The following is a 26,690-nucleotide window of genomic DNA, read 5'->3' as shown; positions in this document are numbered from 1 at the left end:
CGCATGCAGCTTCCTATGAACTCATCTGCACAACAGCCAAATACCATGCTGCTGGAATTGTGAAGCGCACAGTTCCATATAAAGATTTTTGTTTCTTTTGAATAAACTGGGAGATGGCTACTGACATTAAGCTTAAGGATTATATATTGTACAAGTATAACGAAAGAACTAAAGAAAAAAGGATTCATTATATTAAATGCTATCGATAATATCAAGTGGAAGTAAGGGATGCTGCAGTTCTACAGTGCCTATGTGCGAGCCGCTAATGTTAGGGACATAAGGAACTTTGGCAAAGTGAAATTATGAAGCCGAGTGTTCTTAACTACAATTGTAAATGAAGGTTTGCTCTCTGTATTCCTGTCTCCAGTCTGAAACTTTCTCTGTTTCTGGATTGAGACTACTAAGAGTTGCACAGCTCATATGCCAGTACTCGCCAAATAAACAGTATTGTAAATTTCTTGAACATGGTACTACTGATATGTTAATTAATTAAATAATATTAACTTTTAATAAAATCCACCTTACCAGCACTGTGTTGGTAAGGTGGATTTTATTAATTAATATTATTTAATTATTTAAACAGTATTGTGTTGTAAAATATTTTGTTGTCTCAGGCATAATGTTACGCATGTTAGTGCAGTGTGTTGTACTTTAATACTAATTTAGCATGGTTTGTTAAAAGCTTGTTAAAATTTTCACGTAGTTAATTATGTAATTGTTTTATAACAGTAATTTTTTTTTGCTGTTTTTTTTAATTTTTATTTTGCTTCAACTAACTGGTGGGATATTACATCTAAAGCTATGTAAAAGTTGTGTAAATTTTTTCTTTTGTAATTGGAAAATAAAAAAATAAAGCATTTTGGTGTTATCCTTGGTGATTTTTAGGGAGCTTTTTATTTACTGACACAGGGGCTATATTTTCTTTCTCAATGGTTATAAAAGGTGAGTGGTTCATGTTCCTATAGTGTAGAGGCAGACCAATTAAAAAAAAAAAAGTATTTCTCTATTATAATCAAATCTTTGTTACTTTAGTGATATCTCTAATATAGAAAATTGAATTTAGATAATTTGGATTATCTTTAACATATATTCGATATTTCTCATTAAAGTATTTAAATCTTTTAATTTCACATGAGTTATCTAAATTTAGAGTAACTCTTGGATTTTGGCACCTAAAACAAAAAAGAAAAAAAAATTAATTAATAAATTATTAGTCTATTGATTCAATTCTAAATAAAAACAAAAGTTGTATGACTTATTTCATTTTAATGTAACTTGATCTTCCAAATGTCTTAAGAAAATAAATAATAAACTTCTATCTTATCTTTTCCACTTTTTTTCAGTGGAATTTCTGATAGCATGCCGTTAGTCATGCTTGTCTTGTAAAAGTAAGCAAATTCGTTATGTAAAGATCACAAAAATATTTTGTCTGAGTAATATTTGTTTTTGTGGCTTGTTTTGTCAGATGTTGTGTATTTGTAAATTTTATATTGGTTAAGTGTGTTTGGATGAAGCCTTTATGTGTAGTGTATAAAATTTTCTAAGTTAATGTTACCATATGTCTGACTTTTTTCTCTATGAGAAGGTCTATTAAAGGTTGATTCTGTTGTGTGTTATGCTTATACAAGTATGTGTTCCTCGGTATTTGTGGATGGATGCAAGTTCAATTTTTCATCTAATTTAATATTTAATGTAATCGGTATATTTTTATTTGTGTACTGTTTATTAATGTGTGTATCAGTGAGTGTTTTTGTTTATTATTATTATTTTTTATTATTTTGAAAGAAATTTAGTTACCTTCTGTCCTGAAAATGCTGACAATTTTGTATAACTATTAATTAATTTAAAATTAGTTATTCAGTTAACTGATACAAAAAAAAAATTGGTTATGTTTTTTCTGTAATTATAAATATTTTTGTTCTTTTATTTTATCTAGTATGTTGTTTAGAAGTGTGGATAACTGTAGGTAGGTAACTATAACCTACATCAGACATTTTATTATATTGAGTTATTCAGTGTGTGTAATTTTCTGATGACAGTGGTATTTTAGGCAACATAACACATGTAAAAAAAGCTGTATTTTGAAGTTATGTGGGTTGTATCGTGAAGCTGTTAAAATTAAAACATGTTACAATTAAAACATAATTAACTTCTTACACTACATGTTCTTTGATATAGTCCCTTAGTAATGTGGATGTACAAGCAACAGCTTCACTCATTAGATTAAGGAACATCCCTAAGATTTCTGAGTCTTGAAAGCTGCAAATATTCTGAAATATATATGATATTCTGAAATATCCTACAAATCATTTACTTATTTACTCTACGTGCATTTAAATACTTATCATGAATGAAATATTTTTTTTGTTTACTCACAAACTGTTTCCTCTGTCCTCTTTGATGTTTATTTTCTGTTTATATAAAATACTGTCATTAAACATTCATGATTATCATTTATATTTAACTTTCTTTTTTATATACTATTTTTTTTTTTTTTTTTTTTTGTCTTCAGTCATTTGACTGGTTTGATGCAGCTCTCCAAGATTCCCTATCTAGTGCTAGTCGTTTCATTTCAGTATACCCTCTACATCCTACATCCCCAACAATTTGTTTTACATACTCCAAACGTGGCCTGCCTACACAATTTTTCCCTTCTACCTGTCCTTCCAATATTAAAGCGACTATTCCAGGATGCCTTAGTATGTGGCCTATAAGTCTGTCTCTTCTTTTAACTATATTTTTCCAAATGCTACTTTCTTCATCTATTTGCCGCAATACCTCTTCATTTGTCACTTTATCCACCCATCTGATTTTTAACATTCTCCTATAGCACCGCATTTCAAAAGCTTCTAATCTTTTCTTCTCAGATACTCCGATTGTCCAAGTTTCACTTCCATATAAAGCGACACTCCAAACATACACTTTCAAAAATCTTTTCCTGACATTTAAATTAATTTTTGATGTAAACAAATTATATTTCTTACTGAAGACTCGTTTAGCTTGTGCTATTCAGCATTTTATATCACTCCTGCTTCGTCCATCTTTAGTAATTCTACTTCCCAAATAACAAAATTCTTCTACCTCCATAATCTTTTCTTCTCCTATTTTCACATTCAGTGGTCCATCTTTGTTATTTCTACTACATTTCATTACTTTTGTTTTGTTCTTGTTTATTTTCATGCGATAGTTTTTGCGTAGGACTTCATCTATGCCGTTCATTGTTTCTTCTAAATCCTTTTTACTCTCGGCTAGAATTACTATATCATCAGCAAATCGTAGCATCTTTATCTTTTCACCTTGTACTGTTACTCCGAATCTAAATTGTTCTTTAACATCATTAACTGCTAGTTCCATGTAAAGATTAAAAAGTAACGGAGATAGGGAAACTCCTTGTCGGACTCCCTTTCTTATTAGGGCTTCTTTCTTATGTTCTTCAATTGTTATTGTTGCTGTTTGGTTCCTGTACATGTTAGCAATTGTTCTTCTATCTCTGTATTTGAACCCTAATTTTTTTTAAATGCTGAACATTTTATTCCAGTCTACGTTATCGAATGCCTTTTCTAGGTCTATAAACGCCAAGTATGTTGGTTTGTTTTTCATTAATCTTCCTTCTACTATTAATCTGAGGCCTAAAATTGCTTCCCTTGTCCCTATACTTTTCCTGAAACCAAATTGGTCTTCTCCTAACACTTCTTCCACTCTCCTCTCAATTCTTCTGTATAGAATTCTAGTTAAGATTTTTGATGCATGACTAGTAAAACTAATTTTTCTGTATTCTTCACATTTATCTGCCCCTGCTTTCTTTGGTATCATAACTATAACACTTTTTTTGAAGTCTGATGGAAATTCCCCATTTTCATAAATATTACACACCAGTTTGTATAATCTATCAATCGCTTCCTCACCTGCACTGCGCAGTAATTCTACAGGTATTCCGTCTATTCCAGGAGCCTTTCTGTCATTTAAATCTTTTAATGCTCTCTTAAATTCAGATCTCAGTATTGTTTCTCCCATTTCATCCTCCTCAACTTCCTCTATAACACCATTTTCTAATTCATTTCCTCCGTATAACTCTTCAATATACTCCACCCATCTATCGACTTTACCTTTCGTATTATATATTGGTGTACCATCTTTGTTTAACACATTATTAGATTTTAATTTATGTACCCCAAAATTTTCCTTAACTTTCCTGTATGCTCCGTCTATTTTAGCAATGTTCATTTCTCTTTCCACTTCTGAACACTTTTCTGTAATCCACTCTTCTTTCACCAGTTTGCACTTCCTGTTTATAGCATTTCTTAATTGCCGATAGTTCCCTTTTACTTTCTTCATCACTAGCATTCTTATATTTTCTACGTTCATCCATCAGCTGCAATATATCATCTGAAACCCAAGGATTTCTACCAGTTCTCTTTATTCCGCCTAAGTTTGCCTCTGCTGATTTAAGAATTTCCTTTTTATCATTCTCCCATTCTTCTTCTACATTTTCTACCTTACCTTTTTTACTCAGACCTCTTGCGATGTCCTCCTCAAAAATCTTCTTTACCTCCTCTTCCTCAAGCTTCTCTAAATTCCACCGATTCATCTAACACCTTTTCTTCAGGTTTTTATACCCCAATCTACATTTCATTATCACCAAATTATGGTCGCTATCAATGTCTGCTCCAGGGTAACTTTTGCAGTCAACGAGTTGATTTCTAAATCTTTGCTTAACCATGATATAATCTATCTGATACCTTGCAGTATCGCCTGGCTTTTTCCAAGTGTATATTCTTCTATTATGATTTTTAAATTGGGTGTTGGCAATTACTAAATTATACTTCGTGCAAAACTCTATAAGTCTGTCCCCTCTTTCATTCCTTTTGCCCAGCCCGTATTCACCCACTATATTTCCTTCCTTGCCTTCTCCAATGCTTGCATTCCAATCTCCAACTATTATTAAATTTTCATCTCCTTTTACGTGTTTAATTGCTTCATCAATCTCTTCGTATACACACTCTACCTCATCATCATCATGGGCGCTTGTAGGCATATAGACGTTAACAATCGTTGTCGGTTTAGGTTTTGATTTTATCCTTATTACAATGATTCTATCGCTATGCGTTTTGAAATACTCCACTCTCCTCCCTATCTTCTTGTTCATCACGAAACCTACTCCTGCCTGCCCATTATTTGACGCTGAGTTAATTACTCTAAAATCACCTGACCAAAAGTCGCCTTCCTCTTCCCACCGAACCTCACTAATTCCTACTATATCCACATTTGTCCTACCCATTTCCCTTTTTAAATTTTCTAGCCTACCAACCTTTTTTAAGCTTCTAACATTCCACGCTCCGACTCGTAGAATGTTATTTTTTAATTTTCTGGTGACCCCTTCCTTAGTAGTCCCCACCCGGAGATCCGAACGGGGGACTATTTTACCTCCGGAATATTTTACCAAGGAAGGCGCCTCCATTATTGCTATGTGAAAATGCAGAGCCACATTTTCTTGGAAAAAAAAGCAGCTGTAGTTTTCCATTGCTTTCAGCTGCGCAGTACTCAGAGGACTGAGTGATGTTGATACGGCCGTTTAAGTCGTCCTGACTCACGCCCCTAACAACTACTGAAAGAGCTGCTGCCCTCTTTCAGGAATCATTCCTTAGTCTGGCTCTCAACAGATACCTCTCCGATATGGTTGCACCTTCGGTCCAGCTACTCTGTATCCCTGAGCACTCAAGCCCCCTCACCAACGGCAAGGTCTCATGATTCATAGAGGAGGTTACATACTATAACATATAAGTTTCCATTATTTCTGAATTTACATTCTCTTTGTAATTAGCTTTCTATCACTGTTTCTGTTATTTCTCTCACTGTTAGGCTTCTGTAGAGTAGCCATTCTTCTGTCTTGTAACAATGTTATCTTATTCCACTAATTTTCATCCTTCTAAAATCTTATTTTACACTTTATTTTTTATGTACATTTTTCATATAAATATTTAATTTTTTAATCTGTTTTTTTTTAGTAAAATTTGAACTCAAAACAAATTTAATGATTTTATCCCAGCTGTAATGGGATGAATACATGTGTTCAACTGATATATTTCTCAGGAGATTTTGTTATAGTTAATGGCCTTTTCTAAAACGTTTGGATCTACTTTGGTCTCTACAGAATATCTTTAAAATTTGCTTTAATTTTTTCTACAGTTATGAATAAGTTTTCGAATCATCCTAATATTTCAATATTTACCATTTCTCCCATGAGTTTAATACTGAGTCTATAGAGGTTGTTTGAATAATCTTTTCAATTATTTTTTTTAATATTTTCATTCTCAACAATCTAATATATTTCATTTTCAATGATGGCCATTATCTTGAATGGCCATCATATCTAACTTTCTCCTGCAACTTCTTGGCATTCATGTATATTAAGTCCAATTTCCCATGTTAGCTTCTCAGCAGTAAAAAGATACAGTTGCTTTCTCTTGCATTTTTACATCTCTTGCATTTTTAGTTGATATGTTAAGTGAATGTTAAAGTATACATTTTTTTTAAACCACTTCAAAAAAGTTTCAACATAATTTTAAGGAGTGCAATGTTGGTATAACTTTTCTTTTTTTTCTGTTTAGCCTCTGGAACCACCATAAGGTATTACTTCAGAGAATGAATGAGGATGATAAGTATGAATGTAAATGAAGTGTAACCTTGTACAGTCTCAGATTGACCATTCCTGAGATGTGTGGTTAATTGAAACCCAACCACTCAAGAACACCGATATCCACAATCTAGTATTCAAACCTGTTTAAAAGTAACTGTCTTTACTAGGATTTGAACCTTAGAACTCTCAACTTCGAAATCAGCTGATTTTCAGTGACGAGTTCACCACCAAACCAACCCGGTGGGTTATGTTGTATAGCTTAATTTGAATCAAGTTATGTCTTGATTTATTTCCTTTGTATTCTAACAACAGTCTCATTTATAACTAATAAATGAAACTGTTGAAAACTAATAAATGATAACTTATAATTTCTAATATAAGCAAAAACTACAACTAATATACTTGCATATTATCTAACAAAAATGATAAATAAAGCATAATTACTTATGTAAAGTCAGAATAAGTTGCTCCAAGTGTATCGGTAAACAATACCTTTGTAATGGATTTATTAATTCCAATACAATATCTTTATCGCCTTCTGATATTTGGCTTAGACTGAAAAAAAATTTACGATACTATTTGTAAATTATAGGTACGTGATCATTTTTATACTTAAGCTACTTATAGAAAGGAAATATTACAAATGAACAATATTACAACGGATTTGAAAGTCAGTTTATTAATTCAACAGTTACTGCCCTCTACCATAGTAAACCTTAACAGAAGTACAATATGTTAACTAATAGTATTAAGTTAAATAGTGACAGCATTGTTTTAATTTTATTCTATATGTTAAAATAAGATAGTGAGGCATACCCCCTTCCACCACCATTCCACAAAGATGAGTGAATGTATAAATATATATATTTACTAGGTGTCATAATAAAAAAACACAGTTGATGTGATGTAAAAGTCACTCCTGAAACTGGACCATGGGTCTGTAACGGGATCTTGAGAACGGCATGCCAGTTTGATGTGTGAATTTTATATTCTGTCAGATCACCTGCTATCATTTTGTATATTTCATAATGTATATTTCATACATTGTTTAGCTTTATTGATCCCATAAATGGTTTCGAAAGGTCTTTCACCATCATAAGGGATAAGTTTTAGTTGTTCATATACAGAGTGTGTCACAAAGTTCTTACAGGGCATTCATAACCTTTTGTACTCATGAAAATAATGGAAAAAGTTAATATGAACATATGTCCTAAAATGCTCGTTTGCAAGTTACGACTAGTGAAAGATTTTGCTTGAATTTCAGCTATCCCAGTGAAATGAGGTCATAATGAAATTTTTACAATGTTAATTAAGGGGCAGAAATAGTGATTTCTTATGGTCTTTGACTTGAAAAATTGATTAAAGTAAGTCCCAGAAATATATATTCAGTAGTATTTGAGAAATCTGGGTTTAAACTCAATAAATTGGGGTAAAAAATGCTGTTTTTTATGTTTTCGTACCCTTTAGCTGAGTGTTTGATAAAGTGTAAATAGTAACTATTACACCATAGTTGCCATGGTATAAGATGCACTTTGCTGTTTAGAAAAATTAGCTCTAAAAACAAATTTTCTTATATAACAAAATTACTATTACACACGGAAAGAAGTATAATGAAATCAACTGTACTCTAAGTTCTCGTGCAGTTACACTATACATATGATACAAAACATTTTTTTTAAATACAAAACACTCCAAAGATAATCTTCTTAGCGGTACTTGTATACATGGCTGTGACAAAGGCTGGATGGATGAAGTAAATTTAAATTGTTTGGTGGATGAAGTATGAGGAATGCAATTGAGTGGACTTTTAAAGAAGTCAGCTCTCTTAGTCTATGATCAATTTTTGGCATAACTAATTAACTCTACCAAATGATGATTAAGAATAATGGAAACTTAACATACAATTAATGTTGAAAGATTTTACTTAACTGTAAACACCACATATGTGCAAAGAGTATTGTAACTGGGTGATGAGACCTTATCAATAACTGATGCCATGAGGGAAAATGACTGTTAGAAGAAGCTCCAGTTTGTGAATGAATTATGAAAGTATTGAACATGATTAAAACAAATTATTGTAATTATTTAAAAAGTGTATTGTTAACACTTTCCATAAATGCAACTGCTGATGATTTATTTTTTGAATAGACTGATTTAACTGACCATATTTTAAAGAGTTTCAATAAGCTCTTGTTTTTTTTTTTAATTTTCAACAATCATAGGTGAGTCTTGTAACCAGCAAGTTTTAAATAAAAATATGAGTATTTTAATAAAACAACAATATAACTGAAATTGAATACTAACTTGATGTCTATAGAGCAATCATTAAAATACAGATTAATAAATAGACTGCTAACTTTGTTAATTGAGACTAACTTTTGCTGAATTCTTATGTTTATTAAAAACATTCTTATTAATGTACTGAGTTGTCCAAATTAAGGTATTAATGTTGCCCATAATTCGTAAATATCTCGTATTTAGAAACTGTTTCATCTTAATGTATTATCTGTAATATGCTACAACTATGATGAAAAAAGCATGATTTACGAGGGATGTTCAATAATTAACAAGACAAATTGATGTCTAGAAAAAACAGTTCATTCAATGACGATGAAACTTTTTAAGTATCAAGTTGGCAACCTTGGGAACACGTTTCGATCATAATTAGTTTAAACATAACCTTTTTTGTTGATTTCAAAATGTCAGCTCCGCTTGAAACGTGTATGCCAGAAGAGCAACATTCAGTGATAAGTTTTTTCCTATCAGAAGGTGTGAAACCAGCAGAAATTTATTCAAGAATGTTAAAACAGTATGGTGAAAAGTTTTAAAACTCAGTAATGTGTATAAGTAGGTGGAACAATTTAATTCCAGCAGAACAAGTGTTACTGATCTCCATCGCTCTGGAAGACTAGTTGAAGTTTCGACTACCGTGCTGCAAAATTACATAAATGATCTTATTCGCAGAGACAGGTGAGTCAGAATATCCCAAATTACTCCATATGCTCCAACAGAGAGTGAGACCTGTGATAAGGTGAAAACATCAGAGTGCTCTCTCAAAAGGTGTGATTCTCTTAAATGACAACGCATGCCCCCTCATCGCTCAGAGAATGGGAGAAACTCACTTGAGAATTTGGCTTGGGAGATGTTGCCAAATCCTCCTTATAGCCACGACCTTGCCCCGTCTGATTTTCATTTGTTCAGCCCACTCTGACATTTTGCATGGCAAGAGGTTTGACAATGAAGTGGTCAACAAAGTGAGTGGTAAATGAATGGTTCAAACAGCAAGGTAAAGACTTCTGTGCTGTAAGAATCAGAAAGCTTCCAGAATGGTGGGACAAGTGTCTAAACATTGCTGGAGACTATTTTGAAAAGTAGTGTAAATTTCATTGTCATTGAATAAATTGTTTTTCTCTACATCAATTTGTTTCATTAATTATCAAACCTCTCTCAAAATATGTAGATTTCAGAGACTGGATGTTTATTAATCATTTTTAATCTCAGATAGGTGCAGTTTATATTTCTGGTGCTTTACATATAAACTATGTAGACTAGCTATTAGATAGTCTGAGATGTTTAATACAAAGCAGCAAACCAATGTACTTCTTTCTGTGATGAAAGAATGAACTATGTACATTATCTCTAATCGTAGGAAAAACTAAAAGTATTGAAGTGTTATAAGTTACTTATATTTACCTGATTACATGTATCTTTTGATGAGAAGTAGTTACAATTGATTGGTTTATGCAGTGTACAGCATACAAATAAATGTTATCAAAACATTGTGGTATTTTATATTCAACGTAAACTTCATTTAGTATTTTCTTTTCAATAAGTTGTGAACATTCATTTGCTACTACAATAACTTCAATTGATTCATTCTTAAGTAAAGTATGCACCCATTGATTTGGTTCACCGACAACTGAATTGTACTGTGCAGGATCCCAGCAATCAAAAACCTTAAAAAGGTAATGTTTTTATAATTTTAAACATATTTTTCTGATAATTTTTACATAAATTAATAATGTATTTTTTAATCTTTTCTGTACAAATGAAAAATCTCTCTCTCTACGAACACACACGCGCGCGCGCATTATCTCGCGCATTAAAAAAAAAACACACTTACACAGTGTTTCAAAAGGAATCTACAATAATTTACAGGCGTATTCCGTTTATCAAAACGATGAAAAAAGTTCATATAAACATAGGTCTGGAAACGGTTCGTTAGCGAGTTACAGCTAGCGAAAGATTTCGCCTGGATCTCAGCTCCCCCAGTGAGATGAGGTCGTACTGAAATTTTTTGGACGTTAATTGAGAGGCAAAATTATTGGTTTTAGACCTGAAAAACTCAATGAAATAGGTCCCACAACTGTATCTCCTTTACTTTTTAAGATGTCTGACTTAAAACCAAAAATTAGGAGTCTAAAAAACATTTTTTTATTGTTTAGCTTAAAATAACTTTCTTAAATAAGTAATAAATGCATAAACATTTTCTACAAAAATTGTAGAGAATTTAATTCCTAAAAAAGTGAAGTATTCAACGTCTATAAAGACTGAACACAATATTTTCAAATTCGTTTTTATTGAAAACCAAGCACAACTAAAGATGAACATATCTGTTCATCTAGCCGGCATATCTGTATTTGTGATCGGAAAACATTTAATACTTTTTAGTGTATGTATGCAACTGGGAGTGCTGAACTATTCACATAGGAGCCACCTACTGTGTATTACATTGCAAAGGTTATTGATATGTTCTTACACATTCTAGTAATACTTAGTTTTGTGCTGCGGTTTGAAGTTCAACGTGAAATAATACCGAGAAGAATAGCAATTGTTCGGTAGTAAGTGTTTTTGGTGTAATAACGTTCATGTTTATTTCCCTTTTTTATTTTTTTGTGTTCTTTAAGTTAATGTTGACTTGCAATAACAGTGGAAAATGTCGTATAAATTTACGAACGAGGAATATGCAGATATTCATTTTGTCTACGGGTTCTGCAATGGTAATGCATATGAAGCTGTTGAGTTATATCGCATACGATTTCCTAATCGAATTATTCCCAACAGACAGGTACTCACAGAAAACTGAGAGAACGTGGGTCATTTTCATTTGTGTTACAATCTGAACGGGAATGCGACAGTCGCAAACAGATAATGCCTATGATACAGCGAAGTCCTTCAACAATACACGAAGATTATTTGTACGTGTACATATTCCGCATGTTAGCATATCAAGAACATTACACCGTGAACATCTTTATCCATACCGTCTTCAGTAGTACAATATCTAGAAGAACGTGATTTCAATTAGAGAATTAATTTATGCCATTGGTTACTGCATAACAATGTATTATTAACTCAAATACTGTTTTGTAATGAAGCAACATTTACACTAATGGCATTTGTACACTATATGGCAACAATCGTATTTGGAATGACACCAATCCGCACGCCACCTTAGAATCAAACTATCAATGTCGATTTTCGTTAAATGTCTGGTGCGTTGTAGTAGGAAATATTCTGATCGGACCTTACTTCCTTAATCATCGACTGTGTGGGAAGGCCTATCTAAATTTTCTTCAAAATAAAATTCCTGTACTTTTAGACAATGTTCCACTGGTAATGCGAAGAGTTATGTATTTCCAACATCACGGAGCCCCAGCACATTTTGATCGTCGTGCAACTCAGCATCATAATGAAACATATCCAAACAGATGGATTGGCCGAGGAGGACCAATAGCGTGGCGAGCCAGATCCTCTGATTTGAACCCGTTGGGTTTCTTTTTATGGGGACACATGAAGCCATTAGTGTATGCTCAGAAATCTAACAATGATCGTGAACTTTACAAAGAATCATTCATAGTTGTCTCTCAAGAAATTAAAAACAGCACACGAATGTTGGTGTAGGCAGCGGCGTCCTTAAGTCGTCGCGCTAAAATGTGTATTGCCAATGGAGGTGGACATTTTGAGTGGCTAATGTAATACTCACTGTAAGTTTATCAAACATCAAATCAAATAAATTAATTATATGATAAATACTGTGGAATATTTAAATGAATTTGGTTAGAATTATTTTGAGAGAAATAGGCCTATAATTTAAATTTTCGTTTGCAGTGTTCAGTTTTCATAACTGTTAGTTGTGTTCGGTTTTCAATAAAAACGAATTTGAAAACATTGTGCTCAGTGTTCAAAGAAGTTGATTACATCACTTTTCTAAGAATTAAATTCTCTACAAGTTTTGTAGATAACCGTTATCCATTTATTACTTATTTAATAAAGTTATTTTAAGTGAAACATTAAAAAATTGTTTTTTTGACCCCTAATTTTTGGTTTTAAGTCAAATATCTTAAAAACTAAAGGAGATACAATTGTGGTACTATTTTATTGAATTTTTCAGGTCAAGACCATTAATTCCACATCTCAATTAATGTTCAAAACGTTTCAGTATGATCTCATTTTACTGGGGGAGCTCAGATCCAAGCAAAATCTTTCGTTAGCCGTAACTTGCTAACAAAGTGTTTCCAGACGTATGTTTATATGAACTTTTTTCATTGTTTTGATAAGTGGAATATCTCTCTCTCTCTCTCTCTCTCTCTCTGTGTGTGTGTGTGTGTGTGTGTGTGTGTGTGTGTTTGTGAGTGCGCGTGCGCGTGTATATTTAAATGAAATTTTTTGTAGTCCATATTTCCTCTGTACGTAAATTCTACCTTATTATATAATATAAATTTACTCGGCCACTCCAGAAAGTACAGAATTAAAGAACATTCTTACCTTACTTTTTTTTTCATTTTCAAAGCGCATTCAGGCCTAAGCCCATTTTCAGTAAATTTTTCTTTTTTTTCTTTTTTACATTTACATATTAAAATACATGATATGTTAAAATTTTTAGAAAAAATATTTGTTTAGTCAATATAAAACTTTAAAAAAATTTAAAACTATGTTATTTAAGATCTTGTATGCTGTCAATATATTAATACACTATCGTACTTTACATATTAGACTCTACATATTACAGTACTATATTGACAGCATGTTAAAGATTTTAATAATGCTTTAAATTTAAAAAAAAAAATATTGACTGAACAAATATTTGTTTTAAAAATCTTAACATATCATATATTTAATATGTAAATGTAAAAAAGAAAAGTTTTTTCTAAATTACTGAAGATGATGGGCTTAGACTCAAAAGCGCTTTGAAAATGAAAAAGTAAGGTAAGAGTGTTCTTGAATTCTGTACTTTGTGAAGTGGCTGAATAAGTTTATATTATATATAAGATATATTTTATTTAAAAATATTATCTTTAATCTCTTTGGTTAATCAATCAACTATACAAACTTATAAACTAAATTCACAACGTTTCACTTAGAATTCTCTAAGCTTCCTCAGGTGACAATACACATTCATACACACATCATACAAATTCTCCTACATATTAAGAAATTAATTGGTCTACCTATCCTAGATAGCCATATTTTATCCCCACCCTTGTTGTAATAGAAGCCTTTGCAGAAGCCAGCAGTAAATTTCTTAGTATATAAGAGAATTTTGTATGATGTGTGTATGAATGTGTATTGTCAGTTGAGGAAACTTACAGAATTCTAAGTGAAATGTTGTTAATCTACTTTATAAGTTTGCGTACTTGATTGGGTTACCCAAGACATTAATAAAGATAATATTTTTAAGTTAAGTATGTTTTGTTATTATATTTAATTCTATCCAATCAAGAGGAAAATAAACTACATTTAAGTTTGTATATATATATGTATGTATACATATGTATTTATACAGCCAATGACACTTCCAGTAATGTAACGATTCCAACGTGGGGTTATACATCTAAATTGGTTCATCTGTTGAACTGCTACGATGGAACAAACAAACATCCTAAATACTCCTTTTTGGGCAGTCGTATAAATAAAAGACAGGGATTATTAGTTAATATTTAGCAGTAAAAAGAACATGCTTGCTTGATCGAACATACTGCCGGTCAAAAAATCATATGATTTTTTTTCTTAAATGTTTATAAACAGCAAGTAAGAAAAAGCAACACCAACAAATAAGAGCAACAAACAAGCAACATGCTTACATGATACTGCTCATCAAAAAATCATTAGATTTTTTTCTTAAATGTTTATAAACAATAAATAACAATAGTAATAATAATTATAAAATAAATTAATAAATTTTACTATTGTAACTCATTCATTCAATATTGTAGCAGATATTAAAACAGAACTATTATTGATACAAATAAATCAATACTGAAAATGTTACCGATTATCAATTTAGTATCGTATATTTGATATTTGTGGCCTTTTAGTTTCAATTTGACATGTGTATATATATATATATTTATATTTGTATAGCCTATGAGACTTCCCATAACGTAAGGATTCCAATGCGAGATCATACATCTAAATCGGTTCAGCCGTTGAGCTGCTATGGTAGAACAAACGTACATACACCCTAAAAACATTACATTCCTTTTTGGGCAGTTGTGTAATAAATACTGACAATTTTTTTCAAATCATCATACATATATTGTGATAAAAAGTGTTATCTAATTTCAACAGTGTAAAATAATAAGTTTTTAAAAAGATTTAAATTATGTATGTTATCTATTACATAAAATTAAACTTACTGATGTGATTTACAATCTTTACTTTGTTTTTAACAGTTTTTAAAAACAAACATATTTAAATATTGTATAGTACTGAATTTAAAGGAAATTTCCAATGATAGCAAACTGGCTGTTATGTATGATATTTCCAGATATAAGAATAATATCACTTATTGTTTCTGTGGGTGTTGCCTTTGTGCTTAGAGAGTACATAATATGATTACTACCTGTAATTAATTTTAATATAAACTTACCTTACAATTTGCCCATGTTAGGACTTTACCAAAATGAATCATAACATCCATTAAAAATAAACAGTCACGTGGATATAACAAAAGAACGTTAGGTTGTCCTAAATTAAAATTTATTTCTTCTTCATTACTATAAAAATCATGTATTTTCTTTGAAAATTTAGTATGTCTTTTAACTATTAATATGAAGATGATAGCAGTAATAATACCAATAATGATAAAAATCAATCTACCATTAACAGAATTGTTGATTTCGTTATCTGCTAATGGTGTCGTAATTACATTTTTGGAGAAATTTCCTTCTTCAATCACTGAAACATAAAATTTTTATCTGAGAAAAATTGCCATTAATCCATAATAACTCTACTTTCTGAAAATATAAGAAAAATTCTTAATAGTGAAATAAGCCCTCTAATCTGCTCTGACCATTTGAATCATTATGGTGTAAATGTGGACTTTAATCAACACATGAGAGTATTTGAACCTCATGAATCTCAGATATTGTCATCTTTTTTTAATAAATTTAAAATAGCGTGCTTATGAAATTAGGCAAAATCAATGCTAATGACATTATCAAAAACTGCACTGAATATTACATTAATAATCTATTAAAACTGGTTTATTAAAAATAGTTTCAGATATTTGAGATTTTACCTTTATTTCACACATTCAACTTCCTGACTGAATTTTTCCAATTGTTGTGGAGACATCACACTGTAAAGGCCCATACACATGTAGCAAGCCAACACTAACTTAGGGAATCCTTTTATCAAATGTTGGTCACCAATGGATTGGCATTGGGAATGCTATACACACTTATCTAACAGCTTTGTGCTGTTAATCAATTTGTTGAGCATTTGCTAGTAAAATTGAAAATTGTATATAGTAGCTCCCATCTTGCCCTATCTTTACACTTATTTTTTCTTACTTGTATCTTATTTTCTCACCAAGATCATCATGTATTAAAATCAAATCAGTAAGATTGTCAGACCCAGATCCCATTTTACATTTTTTTTACATAATGAACTAAGCAAATCTTTCTTTTCATAGTGAACTAAGCTAATAATTTATCCCATTTTCTTCTTCACTTCAATTGAACAACAATGTAATTTCAAGCATCACTTTTCTTTAATTTTGTACTCATAAAAATGAATGCTAAATAAAAGTTCAATTAATGCTAAGAGTCCATGTTATTCAAATCCGTGATAAATAAATACAACTGAAAATAAACCAAAAAAATACGGTACATACTTAAGAGGATTTACTGAATATGAATGGAAATAATTGCAGGAGTGGGAGCCAGTGCCTGTCTAATGAACACACTTCGCAATGCAAATATTTTTGATGTGATTAGCACTCATCTACTGGACAACTAACTTAAACTGAAGCCAATGAATGTATTGACCCTCTCCCATTTAATCATATCTTCCAGCCATATACTCTCAACCAATGCCAAAAAATCAGGTGGTCAGCCTTGATCTACAATATGTGTACAAGTCTTTAGATATACAGTTTAATATTTTAACATTTGACATCGTAATGCAGATTTAAACCCTTTTTGTCACTAAGTTTTGTGTTCATAATTAAGACCACTTTTAATTTATTGAGCACTAAAAGTAACCTCATAATATTACAATATGTGCCAGTGTTCTTCTACTCTACACATTAAATTTGTTTAGTTCTTATTGTTATTAATGTATTTAATTTTAGTTTGCTGGGATCATAGCTCTAAAGCTATGGTGCAAAAAGGACAGTATGATGATCTGTTAAAAACTGGTTACCATACAATGAAACATAAAAACAAAATTTGAATTTCTTGATGTTTCATGACTTAGACTCCCAAAAAACAAAAAAGTGGGGGTAATGTTTGTATGTACATAATTTGGCATGTTTGAAGCATAATAACTTTTGACTGGATGAACCAATGTTAATAAAATTTGACCCAGAAACTTATACATGGAGAAATTTGTTGGTAAAGGTATGTAGTCAACATTTTCAGGGGATGAGGTAGATAGTTTCTTTAGGGTCAATTTTCTCAAAATATTGTTAACATAACCCCACTTTATATGAAGCTCAGAACATGGGGACACGCTTATCTTACCACTTTAAACAAATTTGCCCCAAATTCTCCAAAAATTAAAAAGGTTATATACTTGTATTGCATATTTTTAACCCAATTTTTTTTGAATTATTGATTAAAATATAAATTTAAAAAATGTTTTCCATATTTATTATTTTTCCACTATATAAGAATAAATAACAATTGCCAGGGAAGTATAAAAAATGTTCAGCTTTTTTTTTTTTGTAAAAAAATAACTAATATTACCACTAACATAATTAAATATTTGTACAATAACATGTTTCATAAAAATTTATCAATTTTAACTGCATAATAACTATTTAATTCATACTTCAGATTTATTTGTTAATAATCAAAGAATTACAAGGTAACCTGATATGAGAGACAGTTCACTTTTAAAAACAGCAAGAATAGCAGACATTTTCAAGAATAATTAGAATCTCATTCCGAGTTCACTAAGGAATAAAAATATCTGATAGTTTTTTTTTTTCAATGAACTGAATGTTCTATTGCATATATCTATTGTAAATGGCTGAGCCCAAATAAACCATTTGCATTTACATTCTGAATTTATCACTCTCTTTAAAACTGGGAATATCCTTACTCTCAAAGAAAGCAACACTGTTAGAATTTTTTGTACCACAGATACTCTTCAAGAGTTACAGCATTATAATAAAGATTGGTATAGTACGAGTTAAGTGATATCTATATAAACTGTTTTCAGACAGTTGAGAAACAGTTATTCAAATGTAGTTATATATTGTTATTTTATATTGATATGATGAACACACTGACTGCTCAATATTTTCATATGTAAACATTATTTATATTGAAAATAATTTGGGTAAATTCATTTACCTATTGTTTTGGACCACATGCAGGATACTGTGTAAGACATACTAGTTCTTTCTGTCCATATGGAATTTTTAATACATCTGTCATCATAGTATTTTATAAATATACAATAATTACCAGGTTTCAAATAGTAGCCTTCGCATAAAATTTTGTAGTCAAACATTTCATTTTGTTCAACCTAAAATTAAAAATGTTTAAAATGTGTTGAAATTATTGACTTCTTTATAAACTTTTCATGTCTATTCATTACTTCATCACATTTTGTGTGGTCCTAGTAGTGTGATTTTTATACTTTGAATGATATCATTTTAAAACTAATCAATGCAAATCATATGATTTTTTTCTTGAATTAACTTTAATCCAAAGAATCTTTAAAAAAAGATTTTGGTTAAAAAAATGTATCTTTAAGCAGATTCTTAAATGACATTTTTTGAGCATGGACTGTTGATGTCAAATTTTTCTATTAATATGTCTGATTTTGGTTTCTAGGCCATCATTTTGAAAAAAAATACCAAAATTAAGCCTTTTTTTTAATTTGATAGAATTAAATAAGATTTCTTTTAGATTTATTAGATACTTTTTTTCATAGAATCAGAAATTTTTATATTCTGATGATTCAGTTTAGTGTTTCAGAATGTATCTAGTTTTTCCTGTTATATAATAGTTGAAATTTTACTTTCAATATTAGTTTTCAGTTCATCAAGAATGCCAGGATTATTTTGAAAAAATTTCACTACTTAAGTATCCCAAAGAAAAAGAGATCTAGTGATATAAAATCTGTTGATTTTTGTGAACACACTGCTTTTAGGGTGAAGTGATAACAAAAATATTCTAGCTATTTTGAAGATTTTCTTTACTTATGGGTAGCAACATTTCATTAAACAAACTTTTTGTTTGTTTTCCTTTAAATTTATTAAACTGTTGAATTTAGTCTTGACAACACTTCATTGCCTACAGTTTTTTTCATGAAATGAATGAACTATTACACCATGGAAGGAATTTGCACATCAAACACTGATGTTTGGTTATGTATGTATGATAATTATTTTGTCAAAATTTTGAGCATCTTTACCTCCACATTTAGCTTGCATGACTTCAGATAATTATTTTTGCATGTTATCAAGTCTTGTAACTAAAATAAATATGATCCAGCACCTCAGTTCCATCTTATTCAAATAATAATGGTACTATAAATGTTTTACATGGACTGGTTCTTTCAATTCATTAACACCGAATGTAATATGGAATTTTCACTGTTTTATAGCCCTGGAAGTGGTATATTATTGATAGTCCAATCTATGAACAAAGCTTTCTAAAAACTTTTCCAGGTGAGTAATTTAATGCTTTTTGATATCCTTGATAGATTTCATGGTTAACAGTGATGGTCAGCTTGGCTCCTTCTGATTATGCACACTTGTAGTCTCATTGAATTTATATAATTTATGATAATAGGAGCTGAAAATTATGATAATTTCCACTGAAACTCATCATACACACTTGAATAATTAATACATAAAATAAGATTAATAAACATTGGCCTGTTCTTGAAGCACATTGCATAGCTGATATAATGCAATGATTAGATATTAAAATCAAATCAATTTTATAATTCAAATCAATTTTTAATTGGATATTAAAATCAAATCAATTGGATCAACCTTGCAAGGTTGATTCAATTGCCGCTACCACATAACCTTGATAACATTATTTTCATATGATAAAATAATCTTAAATTTGTAAATGAGTGAGTTATAAATACTCATTTAATGGCTGTGTTATGTTTTAACACCCATTAAAAAAGGGTCATTTGTAATGGCACATCAAATTTACAATTTGTTAAAATTTTTTTTTAATTTTCATCTTAATGTCTTCAGTCACTCATTTTTGGTAACATTCCAATCTGACATACCAAAAATTGGATTTGAACATTTGGTGACCAAACGCAGCTGGTGGCTTATGAGATAGCAAAGAAAGATACTTCTTTCTCAATTGAAAAAAAACTACCAGCTATAACATAAGCTGATGGCAGTGTGGAAAACAACACTGAAAGCAAGCACTATATTTAAAAATGTTGTATTTCAAACCAATTTATTCAATTAATAATTAAAAAATAATAGTTTTCTGCACTTTTTACTGCCAGCTGTCATAGATAAAAACAAAACAAAAATTAATCTAAAATTTACAGTAAATAGATCTTGTGATAAATTTAAATTATCCTTTTTTAACATTTTCTTTGAAATCAATGAAAACAGTTAAAAATATTCATAATTTATAATAAAAGTTTTTAAAAAACATTTTAAAGCACACTTCGTGCGTTTGAACACTTCATAAATTATTATTATTATGGCGTATCATTAAGTTACTTAATCAATATTCTTTAATTAAAATTAACATATTATTTTATTACAAGACTGCAATGCACAGTCATTTTGATTTGAAAATGTTGATTTGATGAAAATGCACTAATAAAACAGACACAATGATGTAATATAAATTAATATATTAATGTAATTACTTTATGTTCTGATTATTTGCTAGTGCTCTTATAATAGTCCTACGGATTTGTGTAAAATGTTAATTAAATTTTATGTTGTGTTTTTGAAAAAGAATTCTAAAAATACTAAATAATCTCTTCTATTAAAAAAATTTTAGATTCAATGTAGTTTTAAACTACTACAGTTGTGTTTATTGTATACAATTTTATTCCATGGAAACTTTATGTTTATTAATTATTCTATTCATACCCAAGAACAATTGAACTCTTCAGAGCTGTTTTCAGCTTTAATCTCACTTCCTTTATATAAATTTACCTGTAAAATAAAATCAGTTAATTATACCTTATCAACAAAATGTCTTATTTATAATTGTTATATCATTCATTCATTGCATCAAATAATGTATAAATTTATTACAGATCATTTACCAAATAATTTGTCTTGATTTTTTTTTTAAATATAAAGTTTATTTTCAAATTTACATTTTAATGGGAAGATTAGAATGTAAGTAAGAAAAACTGTGAAATGTTTAATGATTTAATCACATTATCCACTTTAAATCCTGTCAGAAACCCTTCTGTGCATGCATAAGTTTGTTTATATTATGTATATTATAGCTGGCTCCCTACCTGCTATGTTTTGGGGAAGTTCATTAAAAATAGTACCTAAAAATCAACCATATTTTAATCTTGTAAATTCTAATTAACATATAAACTACATGCATCTTGAACCACCAGGTGAGTTGTTTTGCCATTAATCTCCCACAAATTCTCTTGCTGCTTTTTAAATGAATATAAGCTATAGCACTGCTTTGGCAGCTTCATTTTACTACAAGACTTCAAGGAAAGATGAAAAACAAAAAAAGGATGAATTTAGTGATAGTAGTATGAGTTATTGACCACAAGACTGCTGTTGATAGGCATGGACTGACATTCCATGCAAAGCTGACAGCTATCATCAACTTCGATAAGCCGGTAGATGAAGTGTAAAATTAGTACACCTTGTTTTCAAAGAAGATTTAGAAATTCTGAATACTGTCAGCATAATCATATAATGAATTATGTATAGCAGTATCTAGTACTACTACTATAGTAGAATCTGCTACTACATACAGCTGAGAATAAAGAAAAATTCACTACTGACTGATTATTGCTAAAATGAGCTAACCAGTCATTTCTATCTAGATTGACAAAGAATCACTGAGGTTGTCATTATCTGTACTGCCTATGCAGGTTTAATTCTCCAATCTGGTAGGAGCAAAATTCACCTATATTTGACAGAGTATAAGAACTATGGAGTTCAGCAAATCAAGAAGCCACAATCTGGAAATAATGTGATTGTATAATAAAGTTCCACCTCGCTACCCGTTCACAATTCATACACCAAGTACAGTAATGCAGACTTTGAATCATTCATCATTTGATTTAAGAAGATGAAAGTCAAAGAAACAGACATCTATACCAAGAAATTGACCAAACATCTGCCATCCATATTTTTTTACAAGATTGTTGATGAAAATGGTAACATCTTCATCGATCTAAGAATCTATCGATAAAAGAATGTAGATGACAACATAGTTGAGAGGATGTTAGATGCGCTGCTGGAACACAGTCAACAGTTCCCTGAGTAATGATGTAAAACAAGATGTGATCTTAGATGAAGAGGCTGAAATAAGTTCAAAGAGCCTTCAGTTGCTTCCTTTTCAAGAAGTTGTTGGAAGGTGACCAAGTGAGATTTTTACACATTATGGGTGATGTTTTTGGATGTAAATCATAATATTTGCAACATGACTTGTAAATGCATCAAAGACATTCTTGTATTTTTTCATACATTGATGATACAACCATCACTATTTTGTGCAGGCCTTTGGTAAATATGGGTATCTGAATGAGAAAATCTCATAACACACCAGAGACCTACATATTTATTGCCATCAGAGATTTGCAGTTCTTGGAAAACTACCATCATTTTATGAAATGTTCTTTGGGAAACCTATTAGCTATTCAAAAACCAGGCAGTGATCATGTAACCTATTTAGTTGAAAATGTTTTAATCAGAAAAGGTGTTAAATTACACGTAAAGTGGCTAGGGTTACAGTAAACACAATAGTTGGACAAATCGAGAGGACTTGATCCAGTAAACACCGCAATCAAATCAGTGGGTTGATTTTGAGCAGATCAGTTTGACCTGGTAGAACAAAAAAAAAAAAAAAAAAAAAAATGACATGGAACCTCCTAATTGTGAAAAACAAACATTCTTTTTCTTCATTGGATTACTTTTTGCAGTTTTACCGCAATTACTTTTTTTTTAAACTGCTGTATCAAAAGATATATATATTGGAATGAGTGATGAGCAGTACATTGAAGATTTTCAAAACAATTGTGTTATTCTGCCAAATGAGACAGAACCAATTTTGATGATGTAGCATACAAGAGGCAATATAATATTCACAAATCCTTTACAATTGAACTATATAGTAACATTAATAATCTTCACCTCACACAAACTTATTCTTACGTGGAAAAGCTTTTATATGGGACAACACTAACCTTTGTATTCAAATAAAATGATCTCAATATACAGTGTTTACATCATGATCACATAAAAACTCATATGAAATTTAAAGAGTTTCAATCGGAAGTTATACAGCCAATAAAAGATATAAAAAAGCTATAGGTGTAGATGGTGTATTAATAGACATGAATAAATGCCTTAATGAGGAAGGTTTACAAGAGATGGTGAAACTGTGTAATAGTTTCAATCTATAATAATGAGATATGGCTAGAAAAGTTTCTTAAAACAAATGTGATTCCATTCCCAAAAACCATAATCCAGTAATGTGTACAATTATTTTAATGCAGGGCACTTAATTTAAATTTGCAATCACCAAAGATTCTTCTGCAAATTCTGAACAGAAGACTGAGTAAAAAAATGGAGGAAATGATTAAAAGAACAATATGGATTCAGAATGGGGAGGGGAAATTGAATTTAATCAGGCTAATAATAACTGTAGGTGAAAGGGATATAGAAGGAGAAAAGGATTATATGCATGTTTTTTATTAATGGAAAAAGTACTTTACCTTGCTGAATGGGAAGAGTATATTGATTGGAAAGAAGATAAAAGATTAATTAAAAAATTTTTCCTGAATCAGAAAATTGTTATGAATATAAAGGATGCTTAAACTGAATGGTTTGACCTAAGAGGAGGAGTAAGAGTGTAAGAGTGCTGCCTGTCACTAACTTGTTTTATATTAACAGTGATAATACTTCTCTAGAAGAAGATGAATCAATCAGTATAGGAGGAATGAGAATAGATTTTATAAATTTCTCAGATGACATGTTTTGATGATATGTTCATTGTTCATGACATGTTCATTGGTGAAACACAGGATATTCAAAAGATTCAAAATTAGAAGACATTATGACAGATTATGGAATGTTAGGAAAACTAAAGTAATCAGGGTAGGATAATGATAATAAACTAATCCAATAACATTATTTAAAATGTCCAGAAAATCTTAGCAGTTCAGATATTATTCAATTTTTGGCAAACTTGACCAGAATTTAAATCTAGGACCTTCTGAATGAAAGACTGAGATGGTACCACTCCGCCATGGTGATTGATATTCTTATGACAACAATCAATCCAGGTGTTGTAGGCTGATTCCTGTAGTTACCAAATTTAAAGAGGATTGGGTGTAGTTTGTTTTTCAGTTTTTATTCACATATTATTGACATTTTTTTAATTACTACCTTAGCAGTTTAAATAAAAAATAAAAATATAACACAGATAATTAATAGATAAAATAATAAGATATAAATGTAAATTTAATTTATTAACATTGACAAAATTTTATTTTTTATTATTCAACTCATTCATTGGTGTAAATAAATAAAATGATGCAAGAAAAATATTAAAACTTAGCAGCAGTTAAAAAAAATAAAAAAATTATTATTAGTAATTACGGTATTAAAATTTTTATTTTTTTATATATTTCTATTTATAAAAATGATTGAAAAAATCAATATAATTATGAAATGTATTTTGTATGCATTGATAAATAAAATTATAAACTTACAACATTTAAAGGTGAATTGATATCATCATTAATTCTTATCGCACCTAATTGTAATGCTTTTGGTTTAAGCTCTTCAGTTACTGGTTTGTATTTTAAATTAAGTGCATGAGAATAGTTAGCAATAAATGTAAAAGTATACCTGAACAGAAGAAAACATTAATATTACTTTAAAAACTGATTACATTAAAACAATTTAAAATCTAAAATAATTAATTTTGTATATATTTAAAAAACAAAAACAAGAACAAATCACTTACAAAACCACCGGACAAAAAAGAGATTAAGGAAGTAATCAAAGCAAGTGGAGAAGATAAAATTGTTACAGAGGTGCTTAAATTTTCTCGTGATACTTTAGATGGAAAATTAGAAACTGTATTTGAAGACATCTGGGTTACAGAAAAAATATAGATGACTGGAAGAATACGTTAATACATCCACTTCATAAAAAGGGTGATAAGGCAGATTTGAATAACGATAGAGGGATCTTCCTTTTGTCAATACCATACAAAATTCTAAGCAAAGTTCTATTAAGAAATTAACCAATCCTTAAAAATGAATTCCAAATGGTTTTCGACCAGGGAGAAGTTGTACTGAACATACTTTTTGGTTTTTTTTTTAAACCTCTGGGACCACCGTTAAGTATTGCTTCAGAGGATGACATGAATGATGTGTATGTAGCATGTGAAAATGCCGTGCCTGACTGGGATTCAAACCCGGGACCTCTGGATGAAAGGCCAATACGCTATCATTGCACCATGGAGGCCATCACACTTTTTGCCTTAAAACTATCCTGCAGCACCATACAACTAAAACCCATAATTTAGTAGAAATTTTGTTGACTTTAAAAATGTCTGTGACCCAATTCATAGAAAATCACTTTTCCAAGTTCTTTAAGAATTTAAGTTAAAGTTGATCAAGAAATTATAAATATTATTAAAGCAATGTTAACAAAAACCTTTTCTAAATTAAAATCTCTAGGAGTAGTCTCAGATCCTTTTGAAATTAAAACTGGTATATGAGAGGAATATGGTGTCTCCCTAATACTGTTTAATTGTGTTTTGGAAAAGGTTATAAGAGAATGGATCAAGAAACTTAAAGAATTAAATAAATATCTATAATTGTGTAAAATTTGGTTCTAAAATTAAATCTCTGCCGACCAGTCATCTCACTTTTGCAGATGATTTAGTAATCTCTGCAGTCAGAGAAAGGAAAACTAAACTATCAGAATTAGAAAAATGTTCAAGTAAAATAGGACTATTAATGCCATATGAAAAAATGGGATGGATTTCTGTTTTTTCGGAAATCAAAAGCTCAATCAGTGTAATTAAAATATGTCCTAAAAAAAGCTTAAAGAACATCTAAATTTAAATACCTTGGGGAAGTAATCACTCCTAATGTTCTAGAAGTAAAAAGAATCAAAGTAAGAGTACAAAAAATTGAAAAAGCCTATCATGTAACACTATAAATCTTTAATAAAAAATCAACATTGAGAAATTCTAAACTTAAATACTATAATACAGTAATAATTTTACCTGCAGCTTTATATAGACCTGAATCCATGAATTTCTTTGCAAAAAAATAATTGGAAAAGTGGAAAGAAAGGTACTAAAAACAAATTCATGATCTGATTCTAGAGGGAGGAATCCATAAAGTTAGAAAAAAAAGATCATTACAA

At 30.2% G+C, this 26,690-nt stretch overlaps 1 protein-coding gene across 1 annotated transcript in view; it reads right to left on the bottom strand.

The window, feature by feature from the left end:
- Positions 1–691: 691 nt before the first annotated feature.
- The window catches only part of LOC142326613 (uncharacterized), a 39,973-nt gene continuing 13,974 nt past the window's right edge, over positions 692–26,690 (bottom strand). The window contains exons 5-11 of the mRNA XM_075369204.1: positions 25,016–25,154; positions 21,186–21,251; positions 18,445–18,619; positions 15,510–15,817; positions 10,331–10,593; positions 7,082–7,192; positions 692–1,172 (exon numbers count right to left, since the gene is read on the bottom strand). Coding sequence (XP_075225319.1) covers positions 1,013–1,172; positions 7,082–7,192; positions 10,331–10,593; positions 15,510–15,817; positions 18,445–18,619; positions 21,186–21,251; positions 25,016–25,154 — 1,222 coding nt within the window. The 3' untranslated portion in view covers positions 692–1,012. The remainder of the gene's footprint in view (positions 1,173–7,081; positions 7,193–10,330; positions 10,594–15,509; positions 15,818–18,444; positions 18,620–21,185; positions 21,252–25,015; positions 25,155–26,690) is intronic.

Source organism: Lycorma delicatula, chromosome 6 (assembly GCF_047948215.1).
Source record: "Lycorma delicatula isolate Av1 chromosome 6, ASM4794821v1, whole genome shotgun sequence".
Lineage (NCBI taxonomy): Eukaryota > Metazoa > Arthropoda > Insecta > Hemiptera > Fulgoridae > Lycorma > Lycorma delicatula.
The sequence above is the reverse complement of the archived record's forward strand: the minus strand, read 5'-3'. Positions and strand labels throughout refer to the sequence as shown.